Source organism: Saccoglossus kowalevskii, chromosome 16 (assembly GCF_978046115.1).
Source record: "Saccoglossus kowalevskii chromosome 16, keSacKowa6.1, whole genome shotgun sequence".
Taxonomy (NCBI): domain Eukaryota; kingdom Metazoa; phylum Hemichordata; class Enteropneusta; family Harrimaniidae; genus Saccoglossus; species Saccoglossus kowalevskii.
In genome coordinates, this window is record NC_140656.1 from 24,069,556 (window position 1) to 24,091,434 (window position 21,879).

A 21,879-nucleotide genomic window follows, 5' to 3' on the forward strand; every position below is an offset into this window, starting at 1 on the left:
GTTTTTTTTTATAGACTTGATTGAATAGTCAGTTACAAAGAAAGTACTTAGCATAACACATCAAGCATTATAATAATAATAATAATTATAGACAGCATCTAATCAGACATATAATCTAAGACTTCCCGGTCAGACGTAGTAGAATAACAAGAATCCGCGAAACTAGAAGAGCGCTCAAAGCTACTAGTAATGCTTGAGTTGATCAGTGGCATGGATATGTGATGTTGCTGTCTGGGTGACAGTGGTGTGCTGTGACATTGCCAGGATTTTTTACCCGATGGTGAAATGAATGAACTACAATTCTCATTATTCTGGTCCAAAAACTCAACATCATCTTGCTCCATTTTATCTTTATCTACAGTATCAGGATGAAAATTCTCATCAATTATCTCAACGATGTCGTCCCGGGAAATATCCTTCAAAAAAAGACGCAAGCACTTAATGTCCTTGGCATTGGGTGTCTTTTGTTCCCACATATTGAGGACAACTTTTGAGGGACTATAACTATCTCGCTCGTCAATCCTCCTAATTTGAGTGTCATCTAAACCCACTAGTTTCTCAGCGAGCATCCTCCAGTCATTACCATCATCTCGTTTGATATCCAACAACATCGCCATTTTATCCATCAAAGTAGCTGATAAGATACAGTCAGACGTTGAAGGCACTTGTGAAGCCTACAAGTAGTTTAGAATAAATAAAAAAAATGTAGCAGCAAAGTTTGTAAGACAGTAACATTATGAGAGAGACAGTCAATATTTCAAAGCGGTGTAGTCATTATAAGCTTCATCATGTTCAATATTGTTACATGTTTGTAAAGAAAACTTGGGCAGGATGATGATGATTATCATGGTCTTCCACATGTTCAGCCGAGCCATTTTCAAGTCAGTGTAGAACGTAAATTATTATCAAGTTACGGCATCTCACAGAAAAATTTTTATTCATACTGGTGAAATACTATTATTAAATACATGTAGTATTAATATACATCTAGTTATGAATATAATAGAATTTACTGTTCCGCAACGATCTGTATTTGCATACGAATAAACATTCAAAATTAGGCTGCAACACAAAATTTTATTTTTATTTAATATTATAATTTATTTATCATAAATTAATGTTGAACCAAACGGAATTTTTCATTGGATGGCGGGTTATAATGTGGGTTTGTATTTGCTTTATTAGAAACGCATGTGGCATGTGCTTTCATAAATTACAGGTATATTTCTATGATTCAAAGTAGGGAATTTTTTAAACAAGTGAACAGGGCCCTCACGCCATGGCCATGCTCCCCCTTACCCTGAGAAGCAGATCCTCTGGCTACCATGAAATTCTGTTTGACCTGAGATGACATGTGGCCACAGTCTTCAACTGTGACCTGTCTGATAGTAATTTTGCCCCCAAGGAAGCCATAGAATGTTCCATTTTAATTATCAAAAACTCCACACCCTGGTAGGGAGAACCCTATTTCCCCCCACTTGGTGGCGCCGCTGAATTGCAGTGCTCCCTCTGCAGTTTTTTTCTAGAAAAAAAACCTGGTCAAAGTAAGTAATATTTTAATGATTCAGCAAACAACAAATGGTATTTATGGTTTTCATACACTTCTGATAAAACAAATACAGAAGTGAAGAATTTTTGCCTCAGTTTTCAAAGACTAGAAGTATGTTTGGTAAAAGTTTTATAGTATTCTTCTTACCTCCACACCAGTATACATCTCATGAATATGGAATGTGACTGAAGGGTTGTCAAGGTTACCAGTCTGTTGTAGAATGACATCACATTCAAATACAGCATTATCAGTGTTTTGTGGTTTGAAGAGAAATGATCGAGAATCACCATCAGTTTCACAAAGAGTGTTGTAGGGTAAATTCTGTAAAAAAAAAAAAAAAAACAGAAAATAATTCACATATATTTTTGAGTATGGTAACAGTTTTTGACAATAAATTTCACTGTTGACTCTTTCTGTACAAATTGTAAGTGTTAGAGGTACACATTAGCATTTGTCCACAGGAGTCACGGACATTACCATGGTTTCCAACAAATAAAATTGCTTTTGTTAATTCTCAGCCAGTGGCATTGGACTTCCCATTAAGTTTGTGACACACTGCCGAAGAGTTAATCAGTGAGGTCGAAAGAGGTTGGCAGAAGTTTTTTCTGTCAATTCTTTTATGGTTTTCAACTCAGCATAAGGTTGATACTCAACCCTACACTACTGGAGGTGAAGTACAAAATTTACAGCAGCCACTCAAATGAACTGGTCTGGAGAAGCACCCTATCAATATCTCTTGCAACATTCTGACATTGGCAATTTTTAATCCAAACAGGCAAAACCATTTTTAAATGGGATTAGATTTTAAGCATAAGATTTACGTGAAACATGAAAATGGTATTCTTGATTTTGTAACTTTCCCTGTAAAATTCCGTTTCAAATACTTTCTGCAGATGCAGATGCCCCTCCATCTTTCTACCCCCCTGTCTAATGGTCAAACCTCACATTACCTCATTACATCTGTAAATTTTAATAAAATTTTGTATTTTTTAACCACTAGGTGGCACTGTTCATGTAGAAAACTGTACCTGTATGTAATTCCCATCTGATGGAGTCCAATATTTTGGCTTCACTGTTATTCTGATATCAGCTTTGCTCTCCTTGGCAACCGATAGTTTTCTCTCAGCATCAGCTTGTTTTCCACCAAGCCTCATTTCCTGTTCGTTGTGTCGCTGAAACAAATATATTTGATGTCAAAACAAGATATCTTCATAATTTTTACTATAACTTGAAGGTTGATAGCAGTATTTGTTAATATATTGCTAGAAATGCAAAGTGGAGCACAACATGCAATAGAGAGTGCACTCAGCAAATTTTTTTACACAAACATTTTACATATTTATCAAAATATTTTATATAATATGTTTATTCCATACTATGGGCCACTAGCCCAAAAGTATAATACAGTCAAACCTGTCTATAAAGGACAGTCAGTTGACTGAGCCAAACTGTCCTTTATAGACAGGTGGTCTTTATATGGAGGTGGCCTAATTTATTCATGTAATCATGAATATTAATTAGGGTGGGAATTTTAAGGGAGATCATCAGCAAAACAAACCTACAATGAATTGGTCTTTTTAATAAGTCACTCATTTTCATCTGGATAATTACACAGCTTTACTTTTTTACTACAAATTATATCATGTAAAATCACAGAAACCAAGTGATTCTGCCCATGGATTCATTGGTGTATTTAATGCATAAGAACGATTGTCAACGATCGGCCGCATTGGTGTTTCAGCTCGGACTTTCACACTCTCGCCATGCAGTCTTATTCCCCAGCCCATCACAGGCAGTAATCAGTCCCATCGTTAGTATTGTCGATTGTACACTGTGACAAAATGCACAGGCAAAGTTGCCGTGTTTGAAAAAACAAACAAACAAGCATTAAAAATGAAGAAGCATTGGTAATAAACAAAATTTACCAAACTCGTAACGATTGCTCCAACTCTCGACGTTGAATCAGAAAGTCAAACGAACCGGAAATGAAACACGATGATCGTACACGCAATTTTACAGTTATTTGTTGCAAGCATCGACGCATCAAAACTGCCCAAACGAAATGAATTTTTCTCGAATTATTGATATTACCGTTTATAAAAAAAGAGGATCAAAATAGAAATCATTTTTCGTTGAGAATAACCCAGAGATGACCCCTCAGTTTTGCCCATGCGCAAGCTTCATTAGCATAATTTATAACGATCAACAGCAAACAACGAGGTGGCCAAAATAGGTCGGATTTTGCAATCCCGCGATGAGAACGAAATAAACGAATGTTTTATTATTTTGTTCGGGTATTTCATGTCGACAGGGTAAATAAAACATCTCTCATTTAATTAAACTGGTTCATTTTTCTTGTTTTCGGGACGGGAGGAATGTGCTCTTCATGTGCGAGACAGTCCACAGAAGTGCCGCTGGCCGGCTGGGGATCGATAGTATACCGGGGTAGTACCGATCGGAAACAAGCTAGTTTTTCATTTCCAACTTTGAATGAAACTGTTTTAATTTGTTGTTAAAAACTTTCCAGTCTCCAGACGTTACATTCAGATGATATTCAACTGTTTTTTTTTTTTTTACTTTTTCGCAACTTCACAATCCAAGTTGCGATTGTCACCCCTGTCTACAGATTGCGTACTCGGTAATCTGAACGTAACATATGGCCACTTTCCTGTTAGCGATTCGCAAGTAGCTATTGTCTTTTTGCTGAGACCGTCTGATGGACATGTTGGTGGTCGTTATACAAAGGTTAAAGTGTGAATAGGTCTACAATAGGGTGGTCGCTGGTCGCGTTGGACAGGTGGTCGCTATATCCAGTGTCTTTAACGTGTAAATTGCGAAGGAACTGTACTGGGGTGGTCGCTATGAGCAGGTGGCCGCTCTGCACAGGTGGTCGTTAACACAGGTTTGACTGTAGTAGTATTATTAAATCCACAAAAGTTGAGGAGACACAATATATACAGGACAAAATAATTTAATTTACTCTGAGAAGCTTGACTCGTTTCTTAAACGGTAAACAAATTTAGCTGCATTGCATATAGTGGCAACATTGGTACAATCAGTGCGTTAATATAATGGGATATACTGGACACGCTATTCATGAAAGGTGGGACAAATAAGTCAAAAATCTTATTCATCCTCAATGGTGTTATTTACGGTACACAAAATGGAAAATTTGTTTTGATTCTAGCAAGTTGAGAGTGTCTTCCTGTTTCAATTTTTTCAATCATTACAAGATGATTCTCGAAATCTGGTTAGAGCAATTCTATGTCATAAACTATCTGTACGACTTTTATGTTGGTCAAGTGTTGAGTACATGTTGAAGAAATCCATGTCGCACACTTTTTGTTTAAATAATTTAAGGAGGATCAATTTGCAGCCAACTCCTCGTTTTATCCAGAACTTACCAAAACCAGAATAAAATAACATTATTTTCAAATTGAAAACCCAACTTGGTTTATTATTGTTTGCTTGTTTTGAAGTGGTGAAATTTTTACAAAACTTGTGTAATAAAAAAATTTCAATATTTGACAAATTGAACATTAATTACTATTCAAATAGTTTGAAAAATAAATGTGTTAAGTGTCTAATGAGAAAATTTTTGCATCTACGTATGTGGATATAATGTATGTATTAAAGGAAAACATACACAATGTTCCTAGAAATATTACAATGTTGCAAAAAAAAAGAGATGGCAGTTTAATGAGTCATTATTTGAAGTGCCTGCAGTGATTTTTTACAAGTAATAACGATATTCTAACTCTATACGTACAATGTACACATTACCTGGTTTGCAGATCGCATGCCATATATGCGTAATTTCACGTGGTTCCCACCATGTTGTACAAACGGGACAAATTCAACAAACTCGGATGTTTGGGTATCATCAGAAGATGCGTTCTCCATAGCAACCTCATCATCAGGCTTCCCTTGGATACCAAACCCAGTGAAATGATTCACCACAATGGTGACAAATTCCTTTTCAGCAACCGAAAAGATTTCTGGCGATTTCTGGAAAACCGGATCTTCATTAATATCAGTATTTGTAGAGACTGTTTGGAATTTCCATTTTTTGCCTTCGTTGCTGGCAGAGTTCGGAATTTTGAGGAAGACATCTTCTTCAAACTTAAGACCATTTGGTCCGCAAAATATAATTGGCGAAAGTGAAATTTCGCCATGATTCAGCGGTGGTTGATATCGTTTCTCTCGTGTGACGTATATGTACACTGGTTGTTCTATGCCTTCTTTTATGGCGCCAGCGGGAATAAAGAGTTTCACTCTGGCACTCGGCAATTCAAGATGTCCGCCATGATGGTCAAACATTCCAGCTGCGTATGTACAGAATGGTGAGAGTGCGACTACAGGAAAGTCTGGTACTTCAGTAAAGTCGATTAATCTTGGACACTTTTTGTTGATACCACCAGAAGAAACATTCACATTTACTGCAGCATGTTGATTTGGCATGAGTACCTCTGCTAAATTTAGACTTGTAGGCATGCAGATTTTACCGGTTATCAAGCTCTCTTTGTTTGAAAAGTTGCCAGTTTGGCTATCACATTGGACCATGGAAGAGCGTTTTTTCTTCTTGACACTGGCGGACAATTCAAGTTTGGCATCAGAAGAATCTACAAGGCAAAGAAGCAGATTTGAAGATGAAGTTCTCTCTAATTTATTCACAAACCATGTCATATAATTAAAGCTAATGTACATGGAATATGTCTTTGGAGGGGCAAGTTTTTGAAACCATTTATTATCCCTGCCATTTAGTTTCAATATTCTGATGTTTTGAACATATTTTAAGTTCATGAATTTGCCAGGGAAACAAGTTATATTGTTATTTTACATGTCCATATGGATTTCATTTAGCAGATTTTGCTTATCAACAAAAATAACAAAATTAAACCCCTGTGAAAAATGAATAGATTTACAGTATACTCAAAGTATGTTAAGGAAAGAAGCCTTTCTTGGTATTACAATAAAAGACAACAAGTTTTGTTCACAAGTGAAGAACAGAAATTAAACCAACCTGATTCAGAGCTTTCTAAGTCCTGATCTCCACTCTGAATATCTGAACTGCCCTGTTTCTGTAAGAATAGCACAAAAAATTAGATTTGAATACATCAGAACATTTTTTTTTCTATCAAGTTCAACATACACTAAAAACAGGATAAAAATCATAAATTCAAACAAGTCATTGTCAATGACACGTCCCCGTTCCGTTCATATTTGAGTGACATATACATTCAAAGCAGATCATGACCGAAATGCACCTGCATATGTACAACACATTGTGCTAAATCTGAACAAAATCCATCCATGCATGACTGAGATCCGGTTCTGGAATTGTGAAAATACGTGATTTTGATGCATTTTCGGCCTTAAAATGGCCATCATTCCGCTATTGTTAAGCAGATCATGAAACAAATGCACATATCTATTTGTGACATGATGTACCATGTGTGTGTGAAGTTTGAACTTGATCAATCCAGACATGTCTTGGATACGGATCCAGAACTGAATTCTTTAACAAAATGGCCGCCAGTCGGCCATTTCGAACTTGATCCGAAAAAAAAAAAAAGACGTGCATCAAGGTCCTATTATGTTTAATGTATGTACCAAATTTGAACAAAATCCATCCATGCATAACTGAGATATGGGTCCGGAATGGTGAAAATGTGCGATTTCAATGCATTTTCGGCCTTAAAGCGGCCCCCATTTGGCTATCGTTAATGAGATCATGAAACAAATGCACATACATATTTGTGACATGATGTACCTTGTGTGTGTGAAGTTTGAACTTGATCAATCCAGACATGTCTCGGATACGGATCCAGAACTGAATTCTTTAAAACAAAATGGCCGCCAGTCGGCTATTTCGAACTTGATCCGAAAAAAAAAAATGACGTGCATCAAGGTCCTATTATGTTTAATGTATGTACCAAATTTGAACAAAATCCATCCATGCATAACTGAGATATGGGTCCGGAATGGTGAAAATGTGCGATTTCAATGCATTTTCGGCCTTAAAGCGGCCCCCATTTGGCTATCGTTAATGAGATCATGAAACAAATGCACATACATATTTGTGACATGATGTACCTTGTGTGTGTGAAGTTTGAACTTGATCAATCCAGACATGTCTCGGATACGGATCCAGAACTGAATTCTTTAAAACAAAATGGCCGCCAGTCGGCTATTTCGAACTTGATCCGAAAAAAAAAAATGACGTGCATCAAGGTCCTATTATGTTTAATGTATGTACCAAATTTGAACAAAATCCGTCCATGCATAACTGAGATCCGGGTCCGGAATGGTGAAAATGTGCGATTTTGATGCATTTTCGGCCTTAAAATGGCCGCTATTCGGCTATCGTTAATCGGATCATGAAAAAAATGCATGTGCATATGTCCCATATAATGTGTGATGTATGAGTGAAGTTTGAACTTAATCGGTCCATGCATGTTCGAGATACAGGTGATCACGGACGCACGGACGCACACAGGGCAAAACATAAGTCCCCGTTTTCGGACTGCGTCCGAACGGGGACTAATAACTGGAGAATATTACATCAGACCTTTCTGTGAACTCCAGCATCCAATTTTGTTTACCTTGTCCCTAATGAATTTATAGTCACTGTTTCGCACTCCAATTTTGTTTACCTTGTCCCTAATGAATTTATAGTCACTGTTTCGCTTTCTCTTGGATGCTCTCCGTCTAACTCTCTGGCATTTATCTAGGTTAGAAAACAAAGTAATTAATTTGTTACACTTACAACATAGAGGGCAGTAGCAGTTAGTGACTTTTTACAACACTAGAGGGCAGTAGCACTGTCACATGTAATTGGCTATAAATGTATACCTTGTATGTCGACAGAATCAGAAATATCTGTTGATGGTTCTTCCTTCTCCGAGTTCCTAGGAGTTTCTTCATCCTGGAAAAAGAAAATGAAATGTTTTATTTTTGAACTAAATTCTGGTGAGTGAGAAAACACAAGTTATAGTTAGCAACGTGACTAGGTAAAAAAGTTTATGAATAATAGAACATTATTTTATTGAATGTTTTAACTATTAACAACTTTTAAATGAGCATTTCATTAAAATAATAATGTTATTAGATAGTTAAAATAAATGAGGTTAGATCGGTTATAACATTCATGTATTGGTAAAAACAAAATATTGTGTATTAAACATATTTTTTGATACAATATTTTTTCCTGTTGCATTATTATATCTTCATTAGTTTTGCACCAAATTGTCATAATTACTCATTTCCTATATGTATTTATCATAAATTTCGAAAAATTATGGTTAAACTTAAAAAGGGCAATGGTTGTGTCCTAATTTTCGTGTGAACAAACAAGGTAATTTACATGTACTGTATTGTATACACACAACACGGCATTACGACCACTGCCCTTTAATTTTTGAGCGCTATTTTCAACTTTTGGTACCATCTACAAAATGATTTTGTGTAATCTGCTCCTTCCCGCATGAAATGTTGGTAAAAATTGACAAACCTTTCGATCAAAATAGCAATATCTGCCTGTATGGTGCAAAATGATGAAATTTAGTGATAATTTTTTGAAAATATTTGCACAAAATTTTTGACATGAAAAATATCTGACATCAAAGAATTAGTAAGTTAATGGAGAATACTTCAGGTCAACTCAGAATATATATATTTTCAGTGAATGATTAAATAAAAAAAAGTCTCAGTCTACAGCAACTTTATTTTTTGTATTTTAAAACGAGGCTCCTCATTAGCTATTCATTTCCATACAGAAATTCCCCTTGTGACGTCAGAAAGGGAAGTTGCTGGGCAGCTCGCATTGCCGATACGTGTAAATAAGGCAAATTTCTTGTGCAGTTTTCTCGTCTTTGACTAAATTGTCACTCATGTATTTTTTCGTCGAGGAAGAACGGGCCATAATGAACACTTGGATATCAAATTTGTTGCATGGGGTTGAGTTAGATGCGAGATATGTCCGTTCTGGTGTGGCTGGTCGCAGTGATATCACCGTCCCCGGCGCACGTTTGTAAACTATCGCTGAACCTCGGCACTGGACAACTTTCGAGTCGGTAAGAAGTTCTAGTTTTTTTTGTTCTAGTTGAGCTTACTACTCTTTATAAAATATCTTATCGATAATTTCAAAGAGGTATGTGTGAACTCTTTATTATGCTCGATAAACTTAGATCGTGAATTTCCTCAGAAATATTGCCTGCTTCGTTCAAACGTGCATTGGCATCCATATTGGATTTTCGTTCATGGTCGAAGGCGTGAGTGTCTCGTGTGGCCCGAATGTCATCGACGTTTTACTTTATCACGTTTGATTTGTTTTTTGCACAAATGAAACTCTTATTTTTTTCCACCATCAACAATTTCTGATATGGTTGTTGGGATCGGCCGACGTCTCTGTGGGCTGCTCTATACACATAAAATGCCCAATGTTTTGACCTGGCTTCCCTTCACACGAAGCGCGAGTGTGCATTACATCCGCAAGTTTCAAAATTTTAAACGTAAATTTGAAAAATGTTTGGTGAAATAAAATTGACATATTATTATGAAAAGAAAATGAAGAAAAAAAAATTTAATTATTTTTTGAATAATCGTTTGAGAGGATTGGGTGGCAATTGCTTATACTTATGTACTAATTGTAAATGTGTTCAATATTTTTTTCATCCATAATTCAAACACATATATAACATAATAATAGTTGTCTTTATTATAGTAAAAAAAGATGCATCATAAAACGAATGAATTACGTATAAACAAATGCCAAATAAAGATTGTGACCTTATTTATTTTCTAAACCTCCACAGGTTAACGAGGGGATACTTGAAGTTCCTTGAAAAAGACTACAGTACTACCAGTGTGAGCAGTAACAGATTTATCAATATTTATGTCAGAGAATTATTTAGGACTTAAATTACCAAATCTTGGTTTTTCATAGATTCCAAAATCTGAAGATGTGTTTCCTTTTTTTCATTGTCACACAGTGTCACTCAATTAAAACCATATACTATAGTAATAGTAATCCATGTACAAATTATATTTTATTCACATTATTTTCCTCACATACATGTACAGACAATCCAATGTTTACATTGTCATATTTCTTTGTTCATCACAAGTCTAAATAAAATTTGTGAACTGTGTAACGTAGCCTGTTTTTTATTAGCATAATAGTTGCAGCATCTGGAAATGTATTTACACTGTTATGTGAATCTTGTAGTGTGGCGATGAACTGCCGAGACTTTGTCAGGGTGGGCATACTGGCTGTTGAGTGGCAGGGGTGCATCATCAAGTGTATGTAATACACAATCTCCTCCAACATACAAGTCTAGTGTATTGAAGAGCTCTTCTACGTAATCTGTAAATTATAATGAGAGCATTTTGATTCAACAATAGTAGATAGAAAACCATAAAGAATCATATCATACATGCTCTATTGAAGTACATTTCCAGTAGAAGCATCAAAATTAAAATAAAAAGAAAACATATTTTGACATTCTAGACGTTAAACTATAGTGATCAATAAAATAGGGAAATAACTAAAAATCAAAGAAAGCTTAGAAAGAACTCCCATGTGCTGAGAGTATTGGAGACACATTAAATATAATTCGAAATTACTTAGCTGAAAACTAATTATGCAAATCAGAAAATTAATATGACCAGATTTGAGTGTAAAACTAATGAGGTCTGCGCAATGTAACAGAAAATCTATGTCTCCAAGTTTAATTGAAATGTGATTAGAACCAAAAAATTATGAATTATTATGCTTATTAGGGAATTAATATGAACAGATTTTTACCCCAAACTAATTAGGTTTGTACATTGTTCTAGAGCATCTTTGTACTAAGTTTCATTGAAATGGAATAATTAGTACCGTGAAAACTCCAAAATTTCGACCCCTCTAAAAATTCGATTGGCTATTTATTTGCCGGGTTTCGGTGTTTTATTTACCTCCAAATTTTCGACTCCACTAAAAATTGCCGACTCATTCTTATTCGAAAATTGCGACCAGTTTTAGTTTTCCCCCAAACGAAAAAAAACCCCGATGTGAGCGTTCAAACGGGACCTTCCTCGAAGGCATGAATCCGGGTTTCTGATTGACTGAGAGATTTTTATTTTATTGGTAACGAAAATATATTCTAAATAAAAGAAGTTTCAAATAAAAACGAACACAAAAATCTCGGCATGCTGCGTTTCTGAATTGTTGATTATTACTGTACTCAGTAGTGATTATAATAATGTACACAAAATAAATTTGTTGAATGGTTATGAAATACAAATAAAAGTCAACTAAGTTTCATCGTAAGCGAATGATTCCGGTCTCGTATAAACGTTTGATGCTGTAGGATATCCGCCATGTTCTCTTAGGTCAAATAGGTCAAATCGCTAATTAACCAATCAAAAAGCTGGATGATGCCAACGTGTTCAAATTACCATAGCTTATTTAAATATGTTAATGTTATTGAACGCAATGCGAAGAGATTGATGTTGTAGTACGATATTTTGGCTTGGATTTTGATGCGAAAACGGCATGATTTTTTTTTAAATAAAAAAATTAGTTGTTTTTAAAAAATAAACTGGTCATCTGAAGAATAATTTAACATTGTTCACAGTGATAACAGCTCATTCTCGAAAGGAAGCTTACCCGCTCACGCTAGTCACGATAAAAATCATACACGTGTACTCTTGAATAGACAGACGTCAATGACTACGGTAAAACTTAGACTCTATTTTAGCCGGCAGGATTGATTGAAATGTCCGAAAAATGACGCCAAAATACACCTTAAAAGTCCCATTTTATTTTCTTAAATCCCATTTTATTTTTTAATCCAAGGGCGAATTTACGGCAGAATTTGGTCCCTCAAATAAGGGACACGTGAGCTTTGATTCTAACCGGATACATTGCACTGGGTCGGGGAGATAGTTTGCTAAACTTCCATGTATCTTTTGTCCAATGGGTACCTGTACTTCGAACATTCGCAAGTTTTCCTAGGTAGTGCGCACAGTCACTTGGGGGCTGAAAATCAATAAATACTAATTTTCAATAAAAATCATCCGCTATACGTATATAAATAAACAAGTTGTGAAACACGGCACCGAGTAAATCGACACCCTGTCGGTTTCAAATGTCGATTTCATACCTTAAAATGCGAAACAAAAAGGGCAGAGGGGGTCAGGTGTTAGGTTAATAACCATTGTTCATAATCGCTAACTTGGTTTTATTCAAAACGGCACAAATCGCGAGTTTTTTGGTGATATCCGACAATTTCATGATCGAAAATGGCCAGCAGCCAGAATCAAGGGGGATTCGCGCAGAGTTATGGGTAAATCAAGTGCGCATACTCATTTTCAGCCAATCAGGCGTGCCGTAACAGCGAGTATTTCCTTGATTTACCCAGAACTCTATGCGAATCCCCCTTGATTCTGGCTGCTGGCCATTTTCGTTCATGAAATCGTCAGATATCATCAGAAAACGCGGGATTTGTGCAGTTTTGAATAAAACCAAGTTAGCGATTATGAACAATGGTTATTAACCTAACACCTGACCCCCTCTGCCCTTTTTGTTTCGCATTTTAAGGTATGAAATCGACATTTGAAACCGACAGGGTGTCGATTTACTCGGTGCAGTGTTTCACAACTTGTTTATTTTTATACGTATAGCGGATGATTTTTATTGAAAATTAGTATTTATTGATTTTCAGCCCCCAAGTGACTGTGGTAGTGCGAGACAGCTTTGTCTTTTGACCTATTAGTTTTGTGCTGACCTCTTCTGCGCGTCTTGATGTTTTGTTTTGCTTGTCATAATACTCACTGATTGATGACTTTGTTTAGATTTTGAGTTACAACTCGGCCACGACTCTAAAAACATGTCACATTTCTAACGCCAATTATTTAAAACCGGTCGAAATTTTGGAGTTTTTACGGTACTTTAGATATCAGTGTGAAAGCTTAAAATTGGTTAATTATGCAAATTAGGTAATTAATATGTACAGATTGTAACCCACAATTATTCAGGTCTGTCTATTGTCCTACAGCATCCATGTACATTCATTGATATGTGATGTATAGTACCTGAGATATCAGTGTGAAAGTTGGTTAATTATGCAAATTAGGTGATTAATATGCACAAATATTTACCGGAAACTAATTGGGTCTGCATAATTCTAGATTCATTGAAATGTAAATGATTAGTACTTTAGATATCAGTAGAAAAGCTGAAAATTAATTATGCAAATTAGGTAATTAATATGCACAATTATTTACCCTAAAACTAATCAGGTCTCTGCATAGTCCTAAAGGATCTATGTACCAAGTTTCATTGAAATGCGATGATTAGTACTTGAGATACCCATGGAAAAGCTGAAAATTAACTAATTATGCAAATTAGGTGATTAATATGCACAAATATTTATCGAAAACAATCAATCTCTGCATAGTCCTTGAGTATGTAAGTACCAAGTTTCATTGAAATGTAATGCTAACTACTTATATCAAATGCTGAAAATTAATTAATTATGCAAATTAGGTAATTAATATGTACTGATATTACCATAAAAACTATCAGGTCTGTGCAGTGTCGTATGACATCTATGTACCAAGTTTCATTTGAAATGTGATGATTAGTACTTGAGATATCAGTGGAAAAACCGAAAATTGACTAATCATTATGCAAATTAGGTAATTAGTATCCACGGATTATTACCAAAAACTAATCAAAACCTAGCATTAGTTCAGAGCATCTATGTACCAAGTTTCATCAAAATCCAATGAGTGGTTGTTTAGATATCAGTGGAACAGTCATGGAACCACTAAAAAATAGCTAATTATCATGTAAATTAGGTAATTAATATGCACGGATTTTTACCAAAAATTAATCAAATCTGCGCATATGTTCAGAGCATCTATGTACCAAGTTTCATCAAAATCCAATGAGTGGTTCTTTAGATATCAGTGGAACAGTCATAGAACAGCTAAAAATTAGCTAATTATCATGCAAATTAGGTAATTAACGAGCATGGATTTTTACCAAAACCTAATCAAATCTGCGCATTGGCCCAGAGCATCTATGCACCAAGTTTCATCAAAAACCGATGTATGGTTCTTGAGATAGCAGTGGAACAGTCGGACACACATACACACACACACACATACAGACACACTAACTGCAAAGACTCCCATTTTGTGCTTCGCACATGGGAGTCAAAAACGACAAATCACAGTTACTAAATAAATGACCGCCGCGTGGAAATAGATTCAGTTGAAATGGGTGAACGCGTCGGGTCACGACGAGGACAAGTGCGTGACTGGTGGCGTTTAATTGGATAACAAAAATAATTGAGAGCAACACACATACAGACAAATTCAGAGTGGACTCGAGTTAGCGTGATTGTCATACTTATTTACTTGGTGATAACGCATTGACAGCCAAAGCCCGGATTCTTATTCCATAAATGATTTCTAGACATCTCGACCCAAGACATTTCGACCCAAATTGAACATCTCGACCCACCGCATCGACGCGACCCTGTCTCAATGTGGCGACGCGAACCTCTATCTAGTTCAACGTTGATCGACATCTTTTGATTCGAAACATCGTGTACTATCTACTAGTATTTCCAACGCGTGTGGTCGGCGCCTTTGATTGCGTTAATTTTGTTTTTTATTCGCGAAATCTATCACTGGCAGCGTTTGTTTTGTCATGTCTCATAACTGAAAGTCCAAGCTGACTTTGTTTTGGCTGTAGGTATGAAAAACGGGTCAGGATTTTTTGGGGTCGAGATGTCCAGTACCCCCATAAATTATTTCACAGATCAAGCTAGAAGGAAAGTAACAGAGGTGTGAATTTGACATTCAACACCAATCACCGAACAATTCAGAAACTTTTTGCCTGCGAAAATGAAAACAATTAGCAGTGTGTAAGGACTGCATAATTTCCTGTTTGTCCGACGTGTCGTTTTCGTGTTACTATCAAAAATTATTGATACCTTTACATAACGCAAACTTAATTGTCTCTATAAAGCGATAATCAGGATGGCAAAAAAAAGTCAAATGATTTGAAACACTTACCCGACGTCTCTCTCTCTTCTGAAATCCGCCTCGGTGATCATGGGCTGGTTCGGAATCTATTTCTTTCAAAATTGTTGGTATTGCGCCAGGTTTAAGTTGTCGGCGCTTCTCTTTAAAACCTAGTTGTTTTTTTACGGCTGAAGACAGTTTTTCGAAAAAAGAATCTGAGGTGAAGTGGACACTACATATGACGCTGTAAGGAGAAGGTCCACCCCAACCTTTTCTCGTTGTTTTCACGGCTTTCGTCTACTGACGTCGCACCTTCGGATCGTATGGAAAAGTGTGACTACTTACACTGTGACTATACGTATTACTGCAACCGCCCACAGCACAACGTTTAACCATCACAAACGTTTGTTCTGAAAACAACTTCTAAAAACTCTCTATCTCAAAAAAAAAAAAAAAAATTGACAAAAAAAAGAAATGCCGACCGAAAAATGTATATCGTTTAAAAGTATATTGAATCACGCAGTGTTATACAAGTACAGCTCAGGAGTATGGCTTCCTCTTATATTTTGGCATTTGGTGGCGCACTTTCGGCGAGAGTCGGAAATCCGGAAACAGTCGACCGTTTCAGGATAGGTGGGCGTGGCTACAGCACGAGATATATCTTAAATTTACTTGGATAGGAGTAACCATTTTGACAAAAAAAATCAATAACTGCCCACTTCAGTAGGACACGGATCTAAAATAGTTAACGTGAGAGTGGGCATTGCACAGGCACTTTAAGTTCACACATTTGGCAGAAAAACAATGAATTGTATCGTTACTTTTATTCTATGTTCTTTTATTCTTTATTCCATGTTCCCATGTACATAAAATAATGAAGTAGCAACGAAAAAAGAGAAAGTAAAAACCAACAATAATCAATGTTTTTACAGACTATAAGGTTTGATTGATTATTTGTAAAACTTACTAAATTCACTTCACACATCTAGTGGAATAAACAAATGAGCAAATAAATAAATAAATCAACTTAAAAAAAAATTGAACAATCGATGATATTTTAGTTAAAGTGATATTTCCTTGAGAATGTCGTACACGTTTTATTAATTTTATGTTATTAAAGAGATTAAAGTTAAGCTTAGTTAATTGTTTGAGTGTTTAGGTAAAGTTGTTGAGTTATCCCAAGGATTTATAAAACTAGAGTATGCATGGGAAGTGATATGCAATGAAGAGACAAGCAAATTTAAGAAGTGACGTGAAACATCACACGCAATAACATAACACCTACATTTATAGATATCCTTATGGAAATTTTCATAAAACATAAAATTTGGACCACTTTTAAATAATTACTTTTGAAAAACATTAGATGTCATACATGGTGCATATTTACTCTGATAATATCAACTGTACTGTAGCCATTGTAACTTTTCTATGATTCGTACTTACATCGTCACTTAGTGACATTGGTGGGGAATGATATCCACTATCCTGACTGCCTATATGATCCTTACCAGTCATCTATAAAAAGAACAGCAATTACTTTATCAAACAGATGCAAGCAAAATGCGAGCAAACTGCAGAAGTACAGACATAATTTTATTTGGCTATGCTAGCATACTGTGGCTTTAAATAAATATTTTGGCTGTAATTTTTTTCAAGCTGGGAGTTCCATGGTAACAATGGGTGTTGTTGATACCTGCAGCTTAGACTTGAAATAAACATTTTCCTTAGAAATATGCCTGGACTAAAATGTCTGAGAGCTGCAGGATTTGAAATGTATATATTTTATCTGAATTGATGCATGCAATACTTTAATTTTCCATCACAAATTATCACAAACTCCACATCCTGGTAGGGAGAACCCTATTTACTCACTTGGTGGCGCCGCTGAATTGCAGTGCTCCCTCTAAATCTTGCAGTTTTTTTTTTTAGAAAAACCCCTGTAGTATATTACTTATCTGGTCAAGTCAAGTCAATGTAAAAATACATGGAGAGATCCTGTAACGTAAATATGTTCTTTGAAAGCAGATGATTGAATGCGTAACATTCTAGCATATAGGATTAAAAAAACATTTGTATATAAAGCAAATGATGCAGACCAGGCAAATTACTTTTCCTATTACCCCTGGTGTAGTCCTGTAGTTTAATATGCCTACCTATATACTTTGTCAAAATAAAAAATAATAACAGCTGATAGTCTATTTATTGTTGATGCGTTTTGGGTTATTTTGCAATTTACAGGTAATTTTCAATATAAATTGCACAAGTGAATCAAAGTTAGTTCAAATATTGTGACAAGAAAACGTAATAATAAGTCAATAATACATATATTGCTATAGGGTTATGCCTAATTATTCTTTACACTGGTTATTATACCTCATATTCAAGATTGTCGAGTCACGAAGTATTGAATAAAACTCATTTACTCACTGGGATAATGAAAATCCAGTGAAATCGGTTTCATATTTGAACATGCACAGGAGTAGTTCATGGCATTTCTAGAATAGGCGTTATTTACATTCTTTGGTTGGCTACCCACTCAAGCACCGCCATTAATCAGCTATAGCAAAACAGGGTGGACATAACAGACAGAATACACTGATTAATATGTGTAGACTAGCAGTAAAAAAGCCAAGTTCGATTCAAACCATATGCACGATAATTTAAGCAACTTGCGTCAAATTTGGAGAGTAATTGAGATGTTTTTGTGATTACTCATTTGAGTTTTGTTATCTATTTAATCTAAAAGAGCAAGCATCTATTTGCTGTTCTTCCACCCCATTTTGCTATAGACGACCAAAATGTAACGCCCATCTTGACAAACTTTTTGAATGCAGGGCTAGCATAGGTGTAGTGTTTCCAAAAAACAAAATGCAGTCTGCTACAACGTTGGATTTATGGTAATTGTTGATTTACTTGGTAGAATAAACACCTCAGTGTTATAGTCAATATGAAGTTTCAATAATAATAATTGTTTATTGCATCTTCAGAAATATTAATCAATACAAACAAATTAAATAATTGATCCAGAGGAATTAATTATTTATTGCGTCTCAGTCAATGGATCTCTTTATGTCCCTAAAACTGAAAACAATTTGTTTAATATTTTATGTCTAGTGTGCACATACTTTCAAATAAAAGTTTTACATGCCTCTCTGTGGTTTGATTAAATAAGAAAATTAAAGGGCCATGGTCATTGCACAGGTATCAGGACTATCCGGCCCTGGTTGGTTGCGGCCCGGTAAAAAAAAGACGTTCCGGCCCTGGTTTGGACCAAACTGTTTTGGGGCCGTAACGTCCAAACCAGGGCCGGAACGCCTTTTTTTTTACCAGGGCCGCAACAAATCAAATCAGATCAATGAGTACAAACTGAGACGTTACCAAGATTTAATTAGATAATTTGTTGAGCAATTGGAAGGTATCGGAATAGTCACTGGCGGTAATTAGTGCACATCAGGCCAAGGTCAAAACTCGTACTTTTAAATTCCATTAGAAGAGTGCACTGAACTGTGGGAAAATCAAATTTTATCAACACAAATGTCACACGGAGCGATGACCGCCCTTTAACGATAAATCAATCACAACCTTTCAAATAGAACAGATTTTTTTGACTGCTGTTTTTAAGAAATGTCTGATTTGCGTCACTTATCGTCATCTCGTTAAAAGAACTGTTTTCCTTGGTTTGTGTATTTTTTTTTATTATTTCGTTGTTCAATATTAGAATATTAATTGATAACAAAACCATTACCATATTGTCGCAATTAAATTACCAAGAACTCTGTACCATGAACGCTGGCATTACCCAGGCCCATGTCTAACCGACGAGTCGCTCAAAAAGAATTTCAAAATAAATCTATGATCCAGGGTTTTACTCGACCCCGGGGGAAATAGCCATCTTGAAATTATACATGCATACCTAACGCCTTCTTCACAGGGGAAAATATTGTGTTGTTGTTAACAGTGGTACCAGAGTGGCAGTTACTCGTATACAATTTGCACTTTACCTTCGTTTGCTTTGCTGCAGTACGATAAATATCACCACAATGCTACCCAAGAGGCTAAACAATGGTCACTATCGTTGACTGAAAGCGTTGATGTAATTTCAGCGAACCACAGATCTCAAAATCACCGCCACATGTGATTAAAGTACCCGGATTTCCGGGAATTCCCCTTATTTATTATGATGTTGTTTTCACGCGTACGGTCTACAAGATCTTGGATGTTTTCGTCTTCGCATTATTTTCACGCTAATTTTCCTAATTTCTTTTTGTTTTTATGAATATTAAAATTAATATGTAATGCTTTGAAAAACAATTAATTGTATATGCTGATTCCCGCCTATAGAGGTCGCTATCGCCGATTCGATTTCCCGCCATAATTCCAGATTCGCTGGTTCCCGGAGTCTTTGTGAATGGCAAGTCGGACGCTTGGCTGGTTCCCGCCACAAGTGTCATGGCCTACCAATCCACAAGAGGCCCACTACGTTATCTGGGACATGCAACCATTTTTTTTTTAAATGTGGTATATCTTATGCATGCTTTGTCAGTTTTTGTTCTCCAAGGCTTAGGGACCATTTTCATTCATATTTGGCACATACATCATACATACAGGTATAGGAATACATGTTCATGTCAGTTTCTTCCATAAACTGATCAAAAATGGCCGACTGGCATTCATTTTATTTTTTCAAAAATGTGGTATCTTGGACAGGATTTTTACAAAAAAGGCATGAATAGCATATTCTGTTTAATTTTGGATTTTGGAAGAGTATATTAATACATCTAATTTCTGTTGATGGTGGACTAGCCAATAATTCACTCAAAATTAGTAACTAAACTTTTGGTGCATATTACCAGTACTTTATTTTTGGCATGAATATAACATTCCCCCTAATTCCAACGACAATGACTTGTTTTTTTTTTTTTTCTCGTTCAAAGATACAAATGATCAAAGTATGTCCTGGAAATGGTTAAGAGCACATGAAAGTAAAATTGGCCATTTTGAATCAAATCACAAAATAAACTGATCCACATCAACAAACCATCATCCGTGACACTCACACAAAGTTTGAACACAATCTGCCTCGGCACGACTGAAAAACAGTGACCTATTCAAATTTTCTGATTCTAGTTTTTTGATAAAAATGGCTGTCAGTATGTTAAATTACTAAAAGCATTGTTAGAGTTCATTTCTCTTCCATGTAGAGGGAAAACAGATAAGAGGTGGATGAGCAAGTTCCTAATGATTCCAACATAATATCCATAGTAGATATAGTGGCACAAGCTAGACAAGCAATATTTGACACATTCCTTGGATTTCTGACTAGGTTGTTGTCATTCCATTATACAATTTACTTACTGGATTCATGTCGCTGTTGTTATAGTTGCACCTATACCTAGTTTTGGTAGAAGTCAGGAGAGCATGTTTTGTGTCCTTGATCTGGGAGTAGTAGTCATGGTAAAAGTCGGAGGGAGGCTTTATGTTCTTAATCTCTTTAGAGCAGTAATCGTGGCAGAGGTCTGAGACAAGACAGTATGTCCTTGATCTGAAAGCAGTACCCCATGGTCAAAGTCAGGGGACCAGGTTTTGTGTTCTCAATCTGATAGTAGTCATTGATCTGAGAAAGACACTGTGGTAGAAGCCAGGGGACTCTGCTTTATGTCCTTTATCTGAAAGTAATTGTTATGGTAGAAGACATGGTACTATAGTTTATTTCCTCAATCATCAAAAAGGAGTTGTGGTAGAAGTCGGGGAAAGTCAGGAGAGGAACATGCAGCCACAAACTCTTCAGAAAAACAAAGTTTAGAAAGCCTAGCAAGACAATACTAAGTAAAGTTGTTGTAATTTGATACATTTTTTTAAAATCTTTTTTCCAAATGAATAATTAATGTCATTACGTAATGCACACTGATGGGACTATGCTATTATTTAAATCAATGAATGGCAACACCCGGCAACCATAAAAAATCTTTTTTTATAAAGACAAGGAATGATACAAAAAGTACAGGATAAAGATAAACATGGTTTTGTCGCTGTATTATTTCATCACAATTTACTGCATAAAATAATGAATGGGCTTACATAATGTGTACAGGTAAATAGTCTATATTGTGTTTCTATTACAAATGCATAGATCATCTACTTCAATACATTTTCACAGCTAGAAATCATGTTATCAGTGCATACACCGACTTTCACAACACACAGACTATGCTGTCTAATTTCTAGCTCCAAATGCATGTGCAATTTCTGGTTTGAAATTAAAGTGATTTACAGCGTTCAAGTATTAGTCACATTCATCATGA

At 35.7% G+C, this 21,879-nt stretch overlaps 1 protein-coding gene across 1 annotated transcript; it reads right to left on the bottom strand.

Moving 5' to 3' along the window:
* Nucleotides 1–98: 98 nt before the first annotated feature.
* Nucleotides 99–19,726, bottom strand: LOC102801762 (UNC5C-like protein). Its single transcript, XM_078011631.2, has 9 exons — nucleotides 19,579–19,726; nucleotides 17,021–17,092; nucleotides 8,405–8,477; nucleotides 8,206–8,279; nucleotides 6,573–6,630; nucleotides 5,333–6,171; nucleotides 2,578–2,721; nucleotides 1,697–1,870; nucleotides 99–674 (listed from the first exon to the last, which is right to left on the bottom strand). The coding sequence occupies exons 2-9, from the start codon at nucleotides 17,090–17,092 to the stop codon at nucleotides 99–101; spliced, it is 2,010 nt and encodes a 669-aa protein (XP_077867757.1). The 5' UTR covers nucleotides 19,579–19,726.
* Nucleotides 19,727–21,879: the final 2,153 nt, after the last annotated feature.